Below are 19,197 nucleotides of genomic sequence, written 5' to 3'. Positions count from 1 at the left end.
CTACGTGCCACGCCCCATTTTAGGCAGTGAACAAAACAGAAGTCCTTGCCCTGTAGAGCTCATATTCTACTGGCACGAGGATATTTTGTTTTTCTTCTAGCGCTTTTCAATTCATAAAGTGCTTACATATTCACAACTCCATTCAATCTCCACATTAAACAGAAGAAGGGTAGGGTATGTACTATTAGCAACATGTAGAGGTAAGAAAGGCTTAGGGAAAATGGGTGATTTGCCCAGTTGCTGAGAGTTATGACAAGAATTCTTTTTTGTTGTTTGATTTTTGAAAAACATAGTAGATATGTAGAATCCTTGAGATAATATAGCTAAAATCAGTGAAAATGCAAAGAACATTATAAACTGTGGAACATGGCTACCTCAAAGTTGAATGAGGATGTAAGGCTTATTTGGAAGATGGTATAGTGACACTCTTCTAGATTACTTATAGACTCAGTTTAACAACAGGGTATGGGTTTCGGCTCCAACTCTGTCCCTTTCTCAGTATAATAAGGAGATATTATTTTTCCTAAGATCCTCTTACTCTGCATGAATTTCATCTTGATGCATATGCCAAAGAGAGGCAAAGAACCTCTTTCTTAGATCAGAAGGATCCAGAATGGACTTTGTAGTGGACAACATATCTTCTCTTCTAAAGGGACACTCAAAAGAGTTGGCTTTTAAAGACCATCTAACAGCCTAGTGCACAGGGGCGCTCTCTGCTGGTTTCCTGGGGGATGAGGTCAGGGGCTTCTCTACCACAGAAGCAGCTGCACCCCGGCCTCAAAGCAGGAATATGCTTGGCTCTGTTATTTTAAGATTATTTGGGGGATAGGGGCTAGGCCAGCCCAGGCTTGGCTCATGTGATACCTGGGGATGTAGTGGCAGGGCCCTGGGGAACAAAACACCCAGGTGGAGTGTTAGAAGCATGTCATTACTACACAGGTAAAAACACTCTTGCAGAAGTCACAAGTCTGTCTGTTGCAATATGGGGAAAGAAACAAGGGCATGGGATAGAGGTTTCAAGATGTGTGTGTGTTAAAGCAGAGGGATTCAAGGTGACTGTATAAAAGGTGACTGACTTCCTTTCCTATCTAGGTGTGGTTCGGTATCTGTTCAATGAGATAGCAAGCTGTTTCCTATGTGCCTCCTCCATTAGACTGTGAGGTGCATACAGGGCAAGCACCACAATGCTTATCTTCCCCACCTCTGTATCTCCTGATCCTAGAACAGGCCTTGATACTGAGAAAGGGCTAGATAAGTATGCTTATTGGTAAATAAATGCAGGGAGGGAGGGAGGGAAGCCAGTCTGCTTGAGAGCCTGGGCCTCAGTTGCTGGGAGCTGGGCTTCATGCTCCATGCCCAGCCAAACTCTCTGGCCAGCCTCCCTTCCCCAGGGCACCCTCACCTCGGCAGACTGGCCTGTGGTCGCTCCAGGCTGCAAACATGTCGCTCACTTTCATACAGGTGATCCGCTTGGACCCTTGCAGGTCATAGCCCTCGTTGCAGGTGAACTGGACGCTGGATCCTAACCTGGGAGACAAGTTGTGTCTGTGAGCTCCATCCCTGGGCCTGCCAAGCCCCACCCCGAGTCCTTCCTGATTCCATAAAGAAGCCCCACCTGTTATTTTTCCTGCGGGCCCTTAATCTCTGCTCCACTGTTTTATCACTAAAAATCTCCATTGGAAGGAACATCTGCTCTTCATCTTCTTTTTTTAGACCGTTTAATGGTTTTAGAATTGAGTTAAAAGGTGACTTTGTGAGCAAAACAGATCCTCGGAGATAAGCACCAGTTAGGGCAGCTAAGAGTGGGTGGATGATAGCCATAAACTTTAAGGAAAATGGTCTCCTAGATTATTGCAGGCGTGAGTTGCCTGCTGGCGTATCATTGCTGAGATGGTGGCCCTTTGTATCCTGGGTGCATAGGTTTTCTGGATAACATGGGCAGTCTAACGTTCCCTCCTCCCACTAAAGCATGAGCACTGTGCCAAGGACTGAACCAGGAGGGAATGTCAAAGCCATAGCTCTTCTCCAGAAACTGTCTGTTCCTACATCCATGCCATCCTCTCCATTTCCACCTGCAGGAAGGCCAGCCCCTGTCTTCCTCCCAGCCAGGCCACCCCACCCTTCTTGCAATCAGAAAATTCCCAAATAGATCTTACCTGAAATCCGAGCCTAGTCTTTTGCCCCTTTCAGGTATGCCAGGGTCTGGACACATATTATGTCCTTGGGACACACCAACCTGAGTTACTACAAGGCAAAAAAAAAAAAAAACAAAAAACAGCACACACAGAGATGGACAGTCACAGGGAGGCACCAGTTGGGGCAATGTCTCAGGGTGGGAGGTGGAGGCAGAGACAGAATGAGGCCCTGCTTTGCTGGGGCTGCGTGGGGTAGCCAGAGTCTACTGGCCTGGGGTTTCTTGAATGTGCAAGATAGGAAGCTGCTTTTGACAAAGTCCTTTGGGAGCAAAGTCATCACGAGTGTGTGGGCTCAGAGACAGGCCCTCCATGCCAGCCACCACCTGCTTCCCTCGCCCCACACGAGCAGCCAGAGGTGGACCGTCCACAGACCCTGGTGACCTCCCACCCACGCCTATGCTTCAGATCTGGGGTAGAGACTCTAGATGAAATGAACCCCCCACCTCAGCCCCAGATGGAGAAATGACCCAAAGAAAGTTAAATAAAAGGTGGTTGCATGATCAGAAACGGTAAAGAATGTAAGAGAAAGCTGCAGTCAAAGTTTAAAGCTGGGACTTTAGCTCAAACACAGACATTTCTTTTGAGAAGCCTCTTCCCATCAGATACTTCTCGAACCAGAGTAAGCAGTCACCAGAGCATCCCCTACCCGGTGCCACCCATCAAGGGCACCGGGCAGAGATGGCACCTGTGATGGTTCTGGTAGGTGGTGCAATGCTCTGACACTTTCCAGCGCCAGAGTCCTATTTACAAAAACCATATGCACAGTTGTCTTGGCTAGAGGAGAAGCTTGGTCAGGGCAGCAGATACACATACAGTAGGGAGGGTAGGCAACCCTTTGGCCCCTGCCTGTTCCTTTTTGTCGGGATGCTGGTACTGAAGAGGCTGGATTCCTGGCTTTGAGGATGACCAGGAGCTGGGGCCAGGCACACAGCCTGGTCGGAGCAGTTCCACTAAAAGCCTCACCAATCCCACGATCCCAACAGCAACCTCTAGATGGGTTCCAGGGCATCTGGACAGCATTTGGCATTCTCCGACTTTGCGTACGTATGTCCCCCCATCCCATTCAATGTCCCATAAGGTGAACAAAGCACTCCATTACTCACCCACCCACTCGCTCACATAGGTACACAACAAGCATTCATTGAGCACCTACTGTGTACAAGGCTTTATTTGAATACCATGAGAAATGTGAAAGGTAGTCAGATAAGACCACTGTCCTCAAGGAGTTTCCAGTTGAGTGAGGACATAAACCATGGAAGCGGACTGTGGGACCACAGTGGGGAGGGATGAAGGATGCACCAGCGTGTGAGGCTGCCTGGAAGAGGTGGCATCGAACATGGGCCTTCTGAGCTAATAGGATTTAGACACATGGCAACAGAGATGACAAAGATAGGCACGAGGAGTGACGTGGAAACCTGGAAAGAGCATGAGTGTTATGCAGTGTGACCAGAGTAGGAGGGAAGGTGAAGAGTGACAAGGAAGAGTGGATGGTGAGGTTTCATTTCAGAGATCAGACTTTTACAGGGTTCGAGTCTGATCCTGAAAATGATGGGGAGCCGCTGGAGAGTTCTGGTGGGGAGAAGGCGTGGTGAGACCCGCTGGCTCAAGGGTGGGCCAGTTACTTAGAGATGAGTTGGGAAGTTTTATGATCATTCAGGCTGAGGACAAGAGCCTGGAGTGAGGCTAGACATGAGACAGCAGGAATGGATGTGGCAAAGAAAAAATCCCTGGGACTCACAGGGGACCTAGGGTATGAGGAGAGGGAGCAAGGCATTTCCAGGTCCTGGGTACCTGTGAGGATGCAGGTAGTCTCATAGAAGGTAAGGAAGGTGGGGAGCTCATTTCAGACTCACTGAGGGAGTCTACAGTTAGAGGCCTGGAGTAGACCATGTTTAAACCTCCAGGTAGCCCAGGCTATGGCTGGCCACGGAACCTGAGGATTTGGACAGACTGCATGCTCAAGCCAGACACAGGCATCCTCTTGGTTGTGTGCAGTGAGCAGAGCCTTTTGGGTAGCTTCCCTTTGCCTGACCTTCTACACAGCACGTTCAAGCCAGTTACCCCTACCCCTACTTGTCTCTTACCCCCATCCTCTTCCTTGCCAAGCCTCTATCTCCAAAGCTTTCACATCCTGCACCATTCCCACCAGTCCAGACACCTCAGGCTGGGAAAGTAAGATGGAAGTGCCGTTCCCAAAGCAGAGCAAGCTCCTGCTTCCTGGAAGCCTCGGTGTTTTGCAAGTAATGGAACGGAGATAACTAGGGGGTCCTCTAAGGCACCCAGAGGGTGGGAAGGAGGAGGAAGCCTGAGCTTCCTTATCTGCTGATAAGCCAGATCCCCCTATGGCTTCACAGCGACCCATCCCTACTGCAGACTTCCCAGCTAAGCACCCACCTTCTTTAGGTCCTCTCTAGTCAACCCTGTGGCCCACGAGTCATACCCATCCCAAAGTCTCTGCTGACCATTTCATGGGAACCACAGAGCCCCCTTGCAGCATGTGAAGAACATATAGCAGTTCCCTGTCCCCTTCTCTTGCCCTCTCATTCAGTATTGACATCACCCAGGAAGCAGAACGAACAGAAGGCTGCCCCAGATGGGGCTGGATTCAAGAGGCAAGACCATGGCAAAGCCCACCCACCAAGCCACAAGCCCCCGACAGACAGAGCAGAACCTACCACCTCCCCTTTCCTCAGCCAGCCCCAAATGAAACCCAGGCACCATCCAGAAAGTCACAAACCCAATGGTGACGCGGCTCACACCCAGCCAGTGCCCCCTTCCAGGGAGGACTGAGCAGGGAACAGTGGTCCCATGAGGATCTTCAAGCTTCTCCAGGAAACAAGCAAACTTAAATTTCAGTGATCAGTTTACTGTCTGAATTACGGAGGCAAGAGGTGTTTCTCCCTTTCTTTTTTTTTTAATTCCAGCCTTCTCTGCCTACTCAAAACCAACTGCTTGTGTTTATAGCATTGCTTTCCTGTTGGCTACTGAGGGACAGGAACGGGGAGTAATCCTTACTCTACTCTGGGAGGGCCACTATGGTGAGGGAGAAGCTGCAACATGCTCAGGAAGGCAACGCCTTCTACCCAATGCAGGGAGTCACAGGTGGGTGGGTGGTCAGAACCAATGGCAAGGGTAAAGGTAGAGAGTTGGATCCACTCTCCCTGTGAACTTCAGGACAGCTGTCCACAGGGAATTTGGGCAGAACACAGAGGGCCAGCCACCTGCAGACACGTGGCTACCTGGGTCAGAGGCAGCTGGAGTCACACACCCATTCTTTCTGAGGAACTCTTAGAATGGAGGCTAATATCTTCTTGATAGAGATATGTATATTTATTTTTCAAAGAGCATTTGTACTCTTTCATTAGAACAGGGTTTCTCTTTATCTTCCTGAGGGAGTTTTTGGCATCTTCATTAGTCTGCTTAATGAAAACCCTGAACCCTGTCTTCAGAAAAATGCACCCCCACAGCATCACGTGTACTTTTTTGGCTAGTCTGTGGGCCTCCTGAAGTCCTAGGTCAACAAGACCCATCTTAGATCCAGCAACACTCTTGGGAGGAAGGCAGGGTAGGGTTTTGCATTCCCATTCTACAGATGTGAAAACTGAAACATTGGTGTCTGGGGTAACATGCTACCTGAGGACACAATTGGGATAAACATTTGATCTCCTAAGTCAGGGCCATTTCCTTAAGTTTGCCTGTGGCTCCAGGGCAAACTGTGAAATTAAACCGTGCCTGCCTCAGTTCATTGGGTCTCCTGTGGCTACAGAAAGAAAAAGCCTGTGAGGGTCAGGGACATGGCTTGAGCCCTCTGCAGATTCCTGGCCTGACCCTGGGCTCTCTCAGCACCCTGTCCTTTCCCCTAAACCTCTAGTCAAGCACAGAAGAAGGGTCTTCCAGTGCCCTCTGCCATCCAGTCTCTCAGGGTGGGTGACTGGAGATGCCGGTTCCTAGCTGTACCCAACAGCCCGTGGCAACTGTCTCCACTCAGATGACTTGAAAGACCATAGACAATCCCCAACCCAGGTTCAGTTCAGTCGGAGCCTGAGACCAAAGTGTCTCTTGCCCTGATGTTGTCCCGGCCACACACATCGGCACAGAGCTTGGAAACCACCGGTGCCACCCTATGTCCTTCTCTCCTCAATAAGTGCTTCTAGCATCTCCAGGAAAGTGAGCACATGGAGGCAAGATGGAAGGGGAGGAACGGGGAGGGTGGGAGGAGCAAGTCAGGCACAGGATGAGAAGCAGGGAGAGAAGGGGGGAGCAGAAGGGTGAGAAGAATGATGGAGCAAAAAGTGGCAAGAGGAGAAAAAGTGGAGGGAGAGAGGACCGGAGATGCAGGAGAAGGGCAAAGGGAGGGAAGGAGAAGGAAAACCAGGTCAGTCATTTGGAGGACCAAGGAAAGCTCCCTACCACTCGGCCCAGAAGGAAAGTGGAAGTTTTCTGGAAAAACCTCCCCTGCTTTCAAGCCCAGTCTTGTGGAATTGCCCAGAACCTTCCCCAGCCCTTCCTGGGCTTTAGCTCAAAAGCCCCTTAGCACAGGCCCTGATCAGGTGTTTTTTGGGACCCACATTCCAGACCATTCCCCAGAATTAGACCCCTATTAACCTTCCAAACACTGGTAGCAGGAACATGTTCTCAAAGACGTCATCCTCCCCTTGCCCAAGAAGAGAGCCCCCAGTGCTTCCCCATTGGCCCAAGGCAGGAACACCCCCCCAACCCCCACCACTTCCCCAGTCCTCTCTTTGCCCAGCCAGGTCCAGGGGCCCTTGGAGGAGGTTGCTCGTCATTCCCCTGCCTCCATTTCCCAATCTGGCCTTGGGAGCTGGAACTGGGGCCCTGCAGCCCCCAAGATTCCAGCCCGAGGTTATTGACTCCTAAAAGAGGAGCCGAAGGAGGACCGTCTTAGCAGGTGGAAGTGATTCAAAAGGAAAATAAAGAGAGAAATGTAGCAGTAATGACTCCCTGGACTGCAGTTCGAATGGGAAGTGAGGGAGAAAGAGGAAAAAGGAGGTAAATGGGAACAGGAAGAGGAGAAGGCAAAGGACAGGCCCTAGGGCTGCTCTTTGGTCGCTGGGTCAGTGTGTCCAAGCCCAGAGCCCAGGATGGAGGAAGCAGGGTTGAAGGGAAGTCATTCCAGCATCATCTGGCTTCCCCATGGTTTAGTGCCTGGGTGTCTGACCTCGAGCAAGAGGCCTGGCAGGCGGGCTGGCAGGCGGACACTTACACACAGATGTCTTCTGGCTGCTATCTTTGCTGGGCATCAGCTTCACACCTCGAGACTTCAACTCAATTTGCTTCTTGACTAGAAAGGAGGTAAGAGGAAAAACAATGTGAGTTGTTGCCTGTGACCAGCAATAAGGGTCCCTCCAGAAGGATCCCCTCGTGTGCCTTGGAAAATTCCATGATGGGTCAAAGCCAGGAACTTCTCTGGGTTGGGACATTCCAAGGGGAGCAGTCAAGGGCAATAGGACCTCAGACATGAAGGAAAAGTTACTATCAAGGCTGGCCCTCTGGGGAGGCCAAAAATGTGATCTCCCACCAGGTGGGCTTTGAGGGGCTCTGGGACTCCCCCGGTAGCCTCTCACAGATGTCTAAGATTTCACTAGAACTACTGAATTCAATCTGCTCCTCAGCAAACTTTTCACGAGCATTGACGTGTGCAGTCTTGCAGCCCACCTCTGCTTCTCTACAGCTTCTTTCCTACCTCAATTCTGAGCCAGCCCTGACAGGGTATGGTAGATCAGATTATGAGCCCAAATTGTTGCTGCTCCTTGTATTCTCACCACTTGCAATATGATTTTTAGCTCCCCCCATTATAGAGGTGGAGTACATTCCCCCACTCCTTGACTTTGGGTTTGGCCTTGTGACTTGCTTTGGCCATGGGAAATTTGGAGGCCTTGATGTGTTCAAAGGCTTAAAAGCACCTGCCAGATTAGGCTTGGCCTCTTGCATGTCTGCCATCATTGTGAGACAACGTAGCTGCTCCCAGGAGGATAAGAGACACATGGGGGAAGAGTGAACTAGCCAAGTCAAGCCCAGTCTACATAAGCCAACCTCTTATGGGCAGAGGAAGCTGAGTCCTGGAGGTCACTGGGAGATGGTGCCTGACTCAAGTGGGTGCCTGATGGATCAGATCTGGCTTTGACCCTGTCACTAAGTCCAGCCTAGTCCTCAGTTCATCAGAACTTTGTCAAATAGCACACAAAAGGTGCCAGAGTCAGAACTCCATAATTCCAAAGGCCATTCCTCTGTACCCATCAGCCTCCTTTGGTCTGACGACCCCCATTACCCAAGGCATTCTCTTGGCCTCTAACGGCTTCTCCCTGTCTCTGGTTATGTGCCATGGAGCAGCTGTTCAATCCCAGCTCCCCACTGTGCCATCTTCCAGCTGGCCTCGCCTGCTGACTTAGCCCTGCTCAGATTGATACCCAGCAGTGGTGACAATAACTGTAACTGGGCACTTCCTATATGCCAGGTCCAGGGTACTTTACAAGTTCTTTACTTAAAGCAGCGTACTTGACTCCTCTTTTTCAAACCCACACACAGTCCATCAACAAATTCTTCCAAATATATCCCAAAGGGAACCACTTCTCACAATTTCCATTGTCTATCATCCTGATCCAAGTCTGTGATACCTTTCCCTTCATGACTATGGCCTCCCATTTTCCACCCTTGTCCCTATATAGTCTGTTCTTAGCACAAGAACCAGAGGATCCTATTAAAACGTAAATAAAACCATATTATATCTCTGCTCAAAACTCATCAGTGGCAACCGATCTTTTCTAGAGTAAAAGTCCTTAAGATGACCTGCAAGACCAATTTGTTCTCCCCATGACCTCTCTGACCCTGTATTTGGCCTCGATCACTCTTCTGCAGCCTCATGGGCATCCCTGATGTGCCTACAATATGCCAGGCATGCTTCTGCTTCAGCCTGCCAATTCCCCAAAAGGTTTTCCCCCAGATATCTCTACAACTTGCTCCCCTTTTCCCTTAAGTGTTTGTGCAAACACCACTTCTTCACTGAGGCCTTCCCTGACCACTCCATTAAAATGACACCTGCAACCCCAGCTCTCCCTGTCTCCTTCCCAACTTTATCTTCCCAACTTCCTAACGTACTATACCATTTATGTAGTTATTTTTGTCATTCCACATTGCAATGTAAGCTCTACAAAGGCAGGAATTTTTATTCATGGGTGTATCCTCAATGCCTAGAATCATTTCATTTGGTCCTTATACTTTCAACAACCTTGACTGGTAGTTATTATACCTACTCGATAGATAATCAAATCAGGGTTCAGAGTAGTTTAAGTGATTTGCTATAAGTCACACAACCAGGAAGCAGCTGTGTTCTTCACTGAGCCTCAGCCTCTTTTCTTGTGATCTGCACCCAAAGCAATCCCAAGGAAACTGTCAACCTTCTCCAGGATCTGCTCCCAAGCTCAGGCTCTGAAAACTCAGGTATTTGCTCTGGACTTGAAGTAACATGCCAATCCCCAAATCAAAGCTCACAGTAATCAGACATGCAAGGAAGGCTGCTTCCCAGTCCCCCAACTCTGGCTACATGAAAAAGTTCCCCAAGGGTTTGTTCCCTGGCAGGCAACTCACTGTCTAATCTGAATGCCTGATAAAATTCAGTTATTACCACAGAGTCATAGCCTCCCAACATGCATTCAAACTGTTATTATAAATGTGCATTACTCTCCATGTGTATCCAGCAGGAAAATTTCCAATGAACACTAACGTGGACACATGATCAAACAGAGGGCATTAGTAGGGAAACATACATTATTCAAGCCTAGCTAATACAGTGCAGCAGGGGGATAGCCCTCTGATTCACCATCCCTGGGAGAACAGGAGCAGTTCCAGCACCGCGACAATTTGAGCCTGAAACCCCTAGTGCCCCAGCATCAGGGTAGCAGTGGGTGAGGGGTCTCTATGACCCAGTGCGGCCCATTTGTGGTCAGGTCTGTGGAGATGGTTCAGGGCACCTGGTCGAGTGGGAGGTGAAGAAAGAGTCTTTGTCGTCTCCTTGTCTCTGGCTCTAGTGTCACTAGAGGATGGGGAATGAGGAAGGGAATCAGCACCACAGAGGCCATTCCCAGGGGCAAAGCTGCTTGGCTTTTCCTTGTAGGGGCTGATGTGGGAACTGTGAGATATGCATGGCCATGAGGGGAGGCGATGCTAAGACGGAGCCTCCCCTTCCTCTTTTCTCACGGTTGCATTGAGGAAAAGTCTCCTGCTCCTTGCCTCTCTCAAGGGCCCAGAAGGAAACTTCTGATTTCTGTGTCCACCCTATTTACTTGTTCCTCCACAGGGAAAGACTGCCTTACCTAGTGGATCTGTGCTTAATATTCACTGGGCTGCTTCTAGTAATGGATGATGTCATCATGCATCCCAAGCTTGAGCTAACTTCTGTTCTTCCTCCTTTACTTCCTGCTACTTAGCATAGGATGGCGTTTGTCAAGGTGAGAACCAAGTGAGAAGGAGCCTGAAAAGCTGTAGGGAGCTCCATAATGTACATATGAATTTGGTGATCACCACTTTGAGCTGGATCTGAGAGATTGCATCACCAGGGTTGCCTGTAGCCACCACATGGTCATCGGATGCACATTAGAATCCACAGATAGAGTCTTTGTCCTCATCATTTTAGCCCGGGGAAATACAGGAGTTACAGCTCTTTGAGCAAGGGTTCCGCATACCAACACCACAAACTCTACAAGATACATATTCAAGCCCAGCTGACCGGGGCCCAGGCTCTGGGGTGGTAGAACCTACAGTTGGCACACACCATATGGGAGCTGATTGACAGGTCATGTAAGTTCCTTCACTGAGGGGTAAGCTCTAGGGAAGATCCACATCACCAGGAATATTAGCATTAAGACATCACCTCCAGATGCTGGGGTCTCAGTTTTTGAGCAATCCCAGGGAGTTATATTTAGCCATCCTGTTTTTGTAACAGTCTGCCCAGGTGGGTGGGGTGATGAGTGATCACGGAATGTGCAGCACCATGGGAAATCAGCCATGAAATAAGCTCATTGAAGAGCTAACTCAACAGACTGGGAAAGACCAGGTTGTGAAGGGTCAGAGAACAAGGGCAGGTCTCCAGAACTCCAGAGTGTACTACCAGCAGACCCAGTAAGAAAAGAAGGTCAAAACAATAAGATGAACAAAATAGAAAGAACCTAGAGAATTTCTGGGATGTACTCATTCATGATGTTTGTACATGGATTTTTTTTCATGGAGCATCCACTAGCCTTGTGCCAATGATATTATACTGAACCACTTGTCTGTAAAAAGAAGATTCTGTAACTATCAACGCAGTGGAGGTAAAATGGAGCCTGGGGCTGGCTCCATGGTCTGGCTACAATTGAATGCACACCCCCTGATAGTATGCTGAATATTCATTGGGCTGCTTCTTGTACTGTGCACTTACCCATGTTTACATGCACATTTCTGCCTACAACAAGCACACTCACAAGTACATATTCATGCACACGTAAACACACGGATACAAATATTCACATACAAAAAAGAAGTCATACACGTCATACACATACACTGTGCATGGTTTTTACCGTATGTGAACAAAGTCAGGACTCCCAAGGGAAGAGCGCTGACTGTAACTGGTTGATGGAAATCTTACTAGGTATATTCATCTCCTCCGAATGATAATGACTACAGGAGACTGCCAGGCTGCTCCATTCATCCTTTATATTCTGGTTAATTACAAGACATTTTCCCGCTGTTGTAAAGGTTAGCGGGACACATGGTACACATTTAGCTAGAAGAATCTGGCAATACAAATGCCTCTCTAGTCTGCAGCATGAGTTATTGGGCTGAGCTAGTGGGAGACAAGGACCCGTTAGGGGAGGAGAGAGCAAAGGGAGGCCTAACCTGTCTCCAAGGCTCTGGGAGTCAAGAAGTGGAGGGAATCTGCATCTTCTTTTCTTCCCAATGGATTCAGACTTCTCTTTATGAGGGTGAGCCCCTCCACTAAACTTGGTCATTCCCCTTGCCCTGCCACTTGGCAGTCTTGCTCGCTGAACCATCTTTTCCTTTCCTGCCACTACTCCTTCACCAAATCCATTTTGCTCAGCTTTATACAATTTCTCCAATATGTATCCTTCTTTCAATGTTCTAAGATACTCCTACCTATACTCATCCTCTTTTGCTAGAGTTTTCTTTGCAGATTCATCCCTTCTAGTCCATCTTTTAAAAAGTTGCAGGGGGTGATCTTTCAAAAACTGAAATCTGACCTTGCCTTTTTCCTACTTGAAAAATTGTTGGGTGTACATCCTGCATTCTGCCCCTCCCTTATAGCTGAAGGTGCCTCATCATTTAGCCACCTGTCCTGCAGAAATGCTTTCATTACCCACACTCCTTTGCCAGATGAAGCCAGGGTTTGGCACACTGTTTCCTCACCTCACTCAGAGTTATCCCAAAGATGGAAAATCCATTGCACATGCTTGAGACCTAATGCTTCAAGGTACAGACTTTCTAGCAGGTGCTGTAGCCATTACTATGATGTCAAAGGGAAGAACAGTGGTTCCTGAACAGAGATAGGGAAGCCTCAAAGTAACAAAGGATGATGTGTCTGCTGCAGGTCAATTGACTTACAAGATAAATATTGGCATCAGATTTGATCTGGATGTTGCCAACACACAAATGAAGAGGCTGGGGTGGTACCACCACTGCTGCTGTACTGGCATGCTCTGTCACCATGGAAGGCTTGGTAGAGATTAGCAAAAGTGTTAATCCAGTGGAAACCAGGAAAGGAGTGACGTTGTGTGTTGATACTGTAATTACCAAACTTAAGAAGCAGCCTAAACCCGTGACAACTCCTGAAGAGATTTCTCCATTTACACAATGTCTGCCAATGGAGACAAAGAAATCAGCAACATCATTTCTGATGTAATCACAAAGGTTGGAAAGGTGTCATCACAGTAAAGGACAGAAAAACCCTGAATGAATTAGACAACAGAGATTGACCAAGATTACATCTCTCCCAACTTGAATAACATGTCAAAAGTCCAGAAAGGAGAATTCTAGGATGCTTGGGATTTCTGGTAAGCAGTCAATTGTACCCACCCTTAAAATTGCCAATCTCCACTGAAAGTCTTTGGTCATAATTGCTGAAGACACTCTCAGTATGATCATTTAAAATAGGATAAAAGTTGGCATTGGGGTACGGTAGTCAAAGCTCCAGGCTTTGGTAACATAGAAAGACCAAACAAAGCTATTGCTATGATGGTATGGTGTTTGGAAAAGAGAGCTTGACCTTAAAGCTTGAAGATGTTCAGTTTCATGACTTAGGAAAAGTTGGAGCAGTCATTGTGACCAAAGATGATGCCATGTTCTTTGAAGGAAAAGGTGACAAGACTCAAACTGAGAAAAATATGCAAGAAATAATTCAGCAGTTAGTTACTATTAGTGTCTATGAAAAAGGAAAACTAGAAGAACATCTGGCAAAATTTTGGATGCAGTAGTTGTGCTGAAGGTTGATGGGAAAAATGATGTCGAAGAGAATGAAAAAAAAATAGAGTCAGATACACTGAATGCTACAGGAGTTACTGTTGAAAAATACATCATTTGGGTGCTTTGCCTTGGTACATTTCATCCTTAGATTCACTGCTCCAACTAATGAAGAGTAAAAAGTTAGTATAAAAATAATTAAAAGAACACTCAAAATTCTGGCAATAGCTGTTGCTAAGAATTCAGGTGTTGAAGGATCACCCACCGACAGCTGAGAAAATTATGCAAAGCTCCCCAGAAGCCGGTTATGCACTATGCTCAGAGATTTTCTGAAAATGGTAGAAAAAATGGCCATCAACTCAACTAAGGTTGTAAAAAGTGCCTTGTTGGATGCGGCTTCGGTGGTTTCTCGGTTAACCACACCAAAACTGAGACCACTGGAATTCCTAAGGAAGAGAAGGATCTGGCATGGTAAATGGGAAGTGGTGTTGGGAGTAGCATGTTCCAGTTCCCAGAATAGTGCTTTGCCATTATTAATAAGCCATGTGGGGTTATTCACTAACTTCGGTGAATTCAGCTGGAGACAATGATGAGAGAAAGGAGAGATGTTTAAGAAATCACTCTAACCATTGGTTCTTGGTTTTGATAGCCTATGTGGCCTAAGCAATACTGTTTTCTCTACCTGGAACATTCTTTCCTCCCCTTCTCTGCCTGGCTACCTCTTATTTGTAGGTACCTAGGACCTCACTCAAATGTTATTGCCTCCCTATGGGTGTCTACATCTCTCAGGTAGAAGTCACTGCCCTCATCAAGAGTTCCTTCAGACCTCTGTTGAAACCCCATTGCACTGCAAAATCATGTCCTGTTCTTCTAGCTGTTGCCCCATGAGCTTGTGCATCTATATTCTGTGATGACACTGAGACAGGCACACAGAAGTTTCCCAATAACAGCTTGATGACTGAGTGAATGAATGACTGTTATAAGAATATGTGCTTTAAATTCATTTCCTGTCAAAAGGAGTGAGTTACACTTGAAACCTGGTGAGTTCACGGGCGCCATATTTTGTGTTCATGCATCAGTAACAGGCTTCCTCTGGACTGAACTCACAAGCTCAGTTTTGTGGACCCTGGGCTCCTGAGCCAAGTAGCAACAAGCCTGCAATTTTTGCAGAGACCATTGGAGGTACAGAACCTGGACATTAGGCTGGAAAGTTTGGCAGATCAGCAGGCCAAGAAGAATAGGACAAAAGAATCAGAGCATGGACCACAGGATGCCTGAAGCCCTTCATTTTGGCCTGAGATTGAAGATATGTCACAGTCAAGAACCCAACATGTTCAATGGAAAACAGAAGCTTCAGCTTGCTATTATAAAAAGCCTCAACCATCTCAATCAATGCAAACGTTTTCAAATGAATAAGTTCATTCTGCAGACAATTGAAACTCAGTGCAGGACTTCTAGAAGGCAGAGAAGCCAATAGTTTTCACTGTGGAATATCTTCCATCTCTCAGTCAGCAGGGTTGAGTTGGCAAGAGAGGCAGTGACAGGTATAGGAAAGGCAGGCTGGGATCTGACTGAAGGGAGGGGCCAAATGATGATCATTAGGTCAGAGTGGAAGGCAAAGAGCAGGTGTCTAAGGAAGAGCCAGAGGAGCCAGCTCTTTCTCACTGTGGTTTCACTATTTAACAAGCGAGTCAAAGTGATTGATGAGTATGAGGACTGAGGGTTCCATTTCCTCAGAATCTACCAAGTGCCAGGTATTTTATACTGGGATCTTCTTTCATTTCCAATAGCGCTGTAGGGTTAATAAGAGCCCCTCTCTACAGATGAGGAGGGAGATAATGAAGGTGCTGTCCTCCCAGCCAGGGAAGCCCCTCACCAGTGGCGATTAGCAGCCATTGAGTACATTAAAAAAGGCTCTCCTCACCATCATTTCCATAGACTTGCAACATTCCTGGCCGGGAGGCAGACGGATTGATTACACAACCTCAACAGGCCCGCCCACCAGAACTGAAAAAAAAACTCTTAAGGAACTTTAAAGTCCTGTGGTTGCCAAACACTTTAGCTACAGGAACTTATCATTTTAACATACTCTTAGGTAAATACCCACTACATAAAATACTTCAAAGAGAAACTGCTCAGGTTGAAGTAGGGGTGGAAACCTGAAGTCCCACCCACTCAGCCCCTATCAAACCATGCTGGAAGACCTGTTAGTCTCCAAGGAACCCACTTTGAAAACCACTTTTTTGACCCTATCTTCTCACGTTATACGTGGGGAGGGGAATGGTGGTCTCAGCCTCTACTTTGGTTTGAACTTTTCACATCATTATCTCTAGCCCAGACCCTTCTTCCCTGAGCTACAGACCCACAGAATAGTCAACTGCTCGCTAGATAGTCTCCCGATCCCTGACATCCCAACATCACCCAGAATCAATGTGTCCCAAGCAAACTTCATTCCCCATCTGTCTCTGCCCCAGACCATCTTTGTTAATATCATTTTTTTAAACCACTTAAGCTAGATTCATCCCTGACTCCTCCATCTTCTTCAACCCCATCCCCTCCCACTCCCACCAAATCTAACTAGTCATGAGTCCAGTGGGGCTTACCAGAAATATGTTTGGTCTGTCCCTTCCTTTTCATCTTCACTCCTGTTTAAACTCTGGCTCTTGTTACCAATTCCCCAAGATTCTTAACCATTTTCTCAGTTTGGATTCTAGGGCAAAGATCTTCCTAAAACGAAAATGGGATCATGTCTCCCCTCTCATTAACAACTTCTGATCACTTCTTGTCTATGACTCATGGAATCAAGCCCAACTCTACTGAAGCTTTCACTACTTGACCACTACCATACTTTCTAGCCTCAGTGCTTGCTACCTCTCCTGCTTGCTTTTCTCTAGGTGGCAGATTTACCTCTAGGTTGGCAAACATTTTCTGTAAAGGGCCTGGTAGTAAATATATTAGGCCTGTGGGCCACTTGTCTCAGTCATAAACTTCTCAGCTCTGCCCTGGTAGTGCTAAAGCAGCTGTAGACCAGGTGTAAATGAATGAACGTTGCTGTGTTTCAATAAACCTTTATGGACACCGAAATGTGAATTTCATGCAATTTTCACGTGTCATGAAATATTATTTTTTTCAATTTCTTTTCTTTAACTGTTCAAAAATGTAAAACCCATTCTTTGATGGAGGGCCATACAAAGGCAGGTGGAGGGCTGGATTTGGTCTGTGACCACTGCTTTAGATGCATGGAAATAGTTGTGGTTCATTAGACGTGGTAGTTTCATGCTTTCTTGCCTTTGCTTGACCTGGAACATGTCTTCCCATGGTCTGTCTGGCATCTTTCTGAGACCCACATTTAAGTCACTGCCTCTTTTTTGGCTTTCCTTAAATCCTTCTGGCAAAACTAATTGCCCTTTTATCTCTAGCCCTGGAACTCTTAATCAGGCCTCAGTTACAGCTCTTATCATGCTGTACAGAAGTTATAGATTTATGTCTGTGCCTCTCTTTAACCTGTTCTCCTTAAGAGCAGAGATTGGCCTAGTAGCATTCATCTTTTTTGCTGTCACATAGTAATGTCACTCCAAAATGCTTGTTAAATTGAACACAGTTGCCTACCTGCTGATAACCAGTCTGAAGCAGAGCCCGACTAGAACTCAGGCCTTCTAATACCCTGTGGTATTAGGTAAAATTGTGTTTGGCCACAAACATCCTAAATTCTGATTGGACTGAGACAAGAAAATAATGTACTATGTTGTAGGTTATCTTTTAATTTAAGTTTACTTCTTTTTGTTTATCTGGGAAAAAATATCTGTCAATACCATTAGAAGTTGGTAATCATTAGCTCTGAAGTGCCATAAATCACTTAAGAATCTAGTGCCACAAAGCTGACTGTGGGTGAAACTGATCCAATGCCAATGATTCTTCCCCTGTCCTTCCAGGTCCATTCTTTAAACCTCTCTGTCCTGCTCTGTGCCCCAGGAAGCTGACTTCTGTGGACTGCTAGAGAGCAAGGGAGTCTGGTGGTAATGCCAGCCAGGATCCCAGGGCATGGAGCAGGACACAGCAGGGCCTCTGTTCCCTTGCTCCTGGCTTCCTGTTGGATTGGCAGATGGGAAGCACAGTGCATGGGAGGGAGAGAGGAGACAGGTCAAGCTACTGATCCCCTAATCCCCTCTTGTGCACTGGCTACTATGGATCCCTGTGGTCTCCTCCTCCTGCACTGTGGGTAGGGAATAGCTTTTCAGGTCTGCCAAGGGGCAGCCCTCTCTTCTATGGTTCCAGCTCTTGCCATCTTCTTCTCTGGTCCCTTTGCACACCTAGTGGTGATGTAGGCCACCTGCTGTTTAGTCCTCAGGGGCCTTACCAGCTCTTGCGGGCTCCTTTAACTCCACCCTCACCTCTGTATATTGTGCCTTCACTAAACCCTCTACCGTTAAAGCTGTGCAGTATTCCTTCTGTCTCCTGCTCGACTCCTGACTGAAATCTATTTCTGCCACTGTTTTAGGATGTATTTGCAATAATAAAGCTTAGCTTGGTTTTTACGGGCTCCAAAGTTTTTATTCCTTTGGAGTAGTAGCTGTCAACTGGAGGTGCTTATACACATAGGGACATTTGGCAATGTCTGGAGACTTTTTTGGTTGTCATGACTATGTGTGTGGGAGGGGCTGCTATTGGCTGCTGGTCCCTGTGGCTCCCTCCTACTGCACTGTGTCTAGCATCTAACGGGCAGAGGCCAAGCATGCTGCTAAACATCCTGCTATGCACAGGACACTTCCTCACAACAAAGAATTATCCAGCTCACAATGTCAATAGTGCTGAGGCTGAGAAACATTGCTTTAGAGAGTCACCAGTGGAGTTACTAAACGATCACTATATATCCTTGCACTATGTAGCCTCGGTCAGGAAAACACTAGAAAAAGTAGGTTTCAAGGAAGAATCATTTATGAACAGAATCACAATAATTGAGCATGCCAGACCCTAATTAACACTGCTGGGCTTCAAATCCTGGATCCTACATATTATTAACGAGACCTCAGCCAGCTAGTTACCTTATGACTCTCTTTCCTCAACTGTAAAATGGGACGAGTAGTAGTATCTCCTTCACACAGTTGCTGTTAGGGTTGAACAAAGTCATAAATGCCAAGTGCCTAAAAATCTAGCAAGTCCCTTTATACACTGGCACACACTAACATGCAAAACTTCATTCTGCGATATGCTAAGGATGATAGAACAGAGGACAGGGCCTGCTTTCAAGAAGTTTGCAACTAAAACAGTGCTTTTTAGATTGTGAGTTGTTCCCCGCAGCAGACTTGTAAAATTAATTTAGAGGCTGCAACTAGCATTTAAAAATAAAAATGACATTTTCAGAGCACATTGTACATAGTAAATACCACTTGGTCATATTTTCCTTTTAGTTCTACAGATGTATGCTTATACTGGGTTGTGATTTTTTTTTTTTACAGTGGGGTAAGATGAACAAAACAAAGTTTGAAAGCTACTGGTTAATAGGAAAGGGAAGACACCCAAAGCAACATAA

General features: G+C 46.9%; 1 protein-coding gene across 1 annotated transcript in view; it reads right to left on the bottom strand.

Moving 5' to 3' along the window:
• Positions 1 to 19,197, bottom strand: part of CSMD2 (CUB and Sushi multiple domains 2) — a 602,688-nt gene that overhangs the window by 298,285 nt on the left and 285,206 nt on the right. The window contains exons 7-9 of the mRNA XM_033228874.1: positions 7,420 to 7,497; positions 2,157 to 2,244; positions 1,403 to 1,527 (exon numbers count right to left, since the gene is read on the bottom strand). Of these exons, the coding sequence (XP_033084765.1) occupies positions 1,403 to 1,527; positions 2,157 to 2,244; positions 7,420 to 7,497 (291 nt within the window). The remainder of the gene's footprint in view (positions 1 to 1,402; positions 1,528 to 2,156; positions 2,245 to 7,419; positions 7,498 to 19,197) is intronic.

Source organism: Trachypithecus francoisi, unplaced genomic scaffold, assembly GCF_009764315.1.
Source record: "Trachypithecus francoisi isolate TF-2019V2 unplaced genomic scaffold, Tfra_2.0 Lachesis_group12, whole genome shotgun sequence".
NCBI lineage: Eukaryota > Metazoa > Chordata > Mammalia > Primates > Cercopithecidae > Trachypithecus > Trachypithecus francoisi.
Note: the sequence above shows the minus strand (reverse complement) of the source record. Positions and strands in the feature narration are given on the sequence as shown.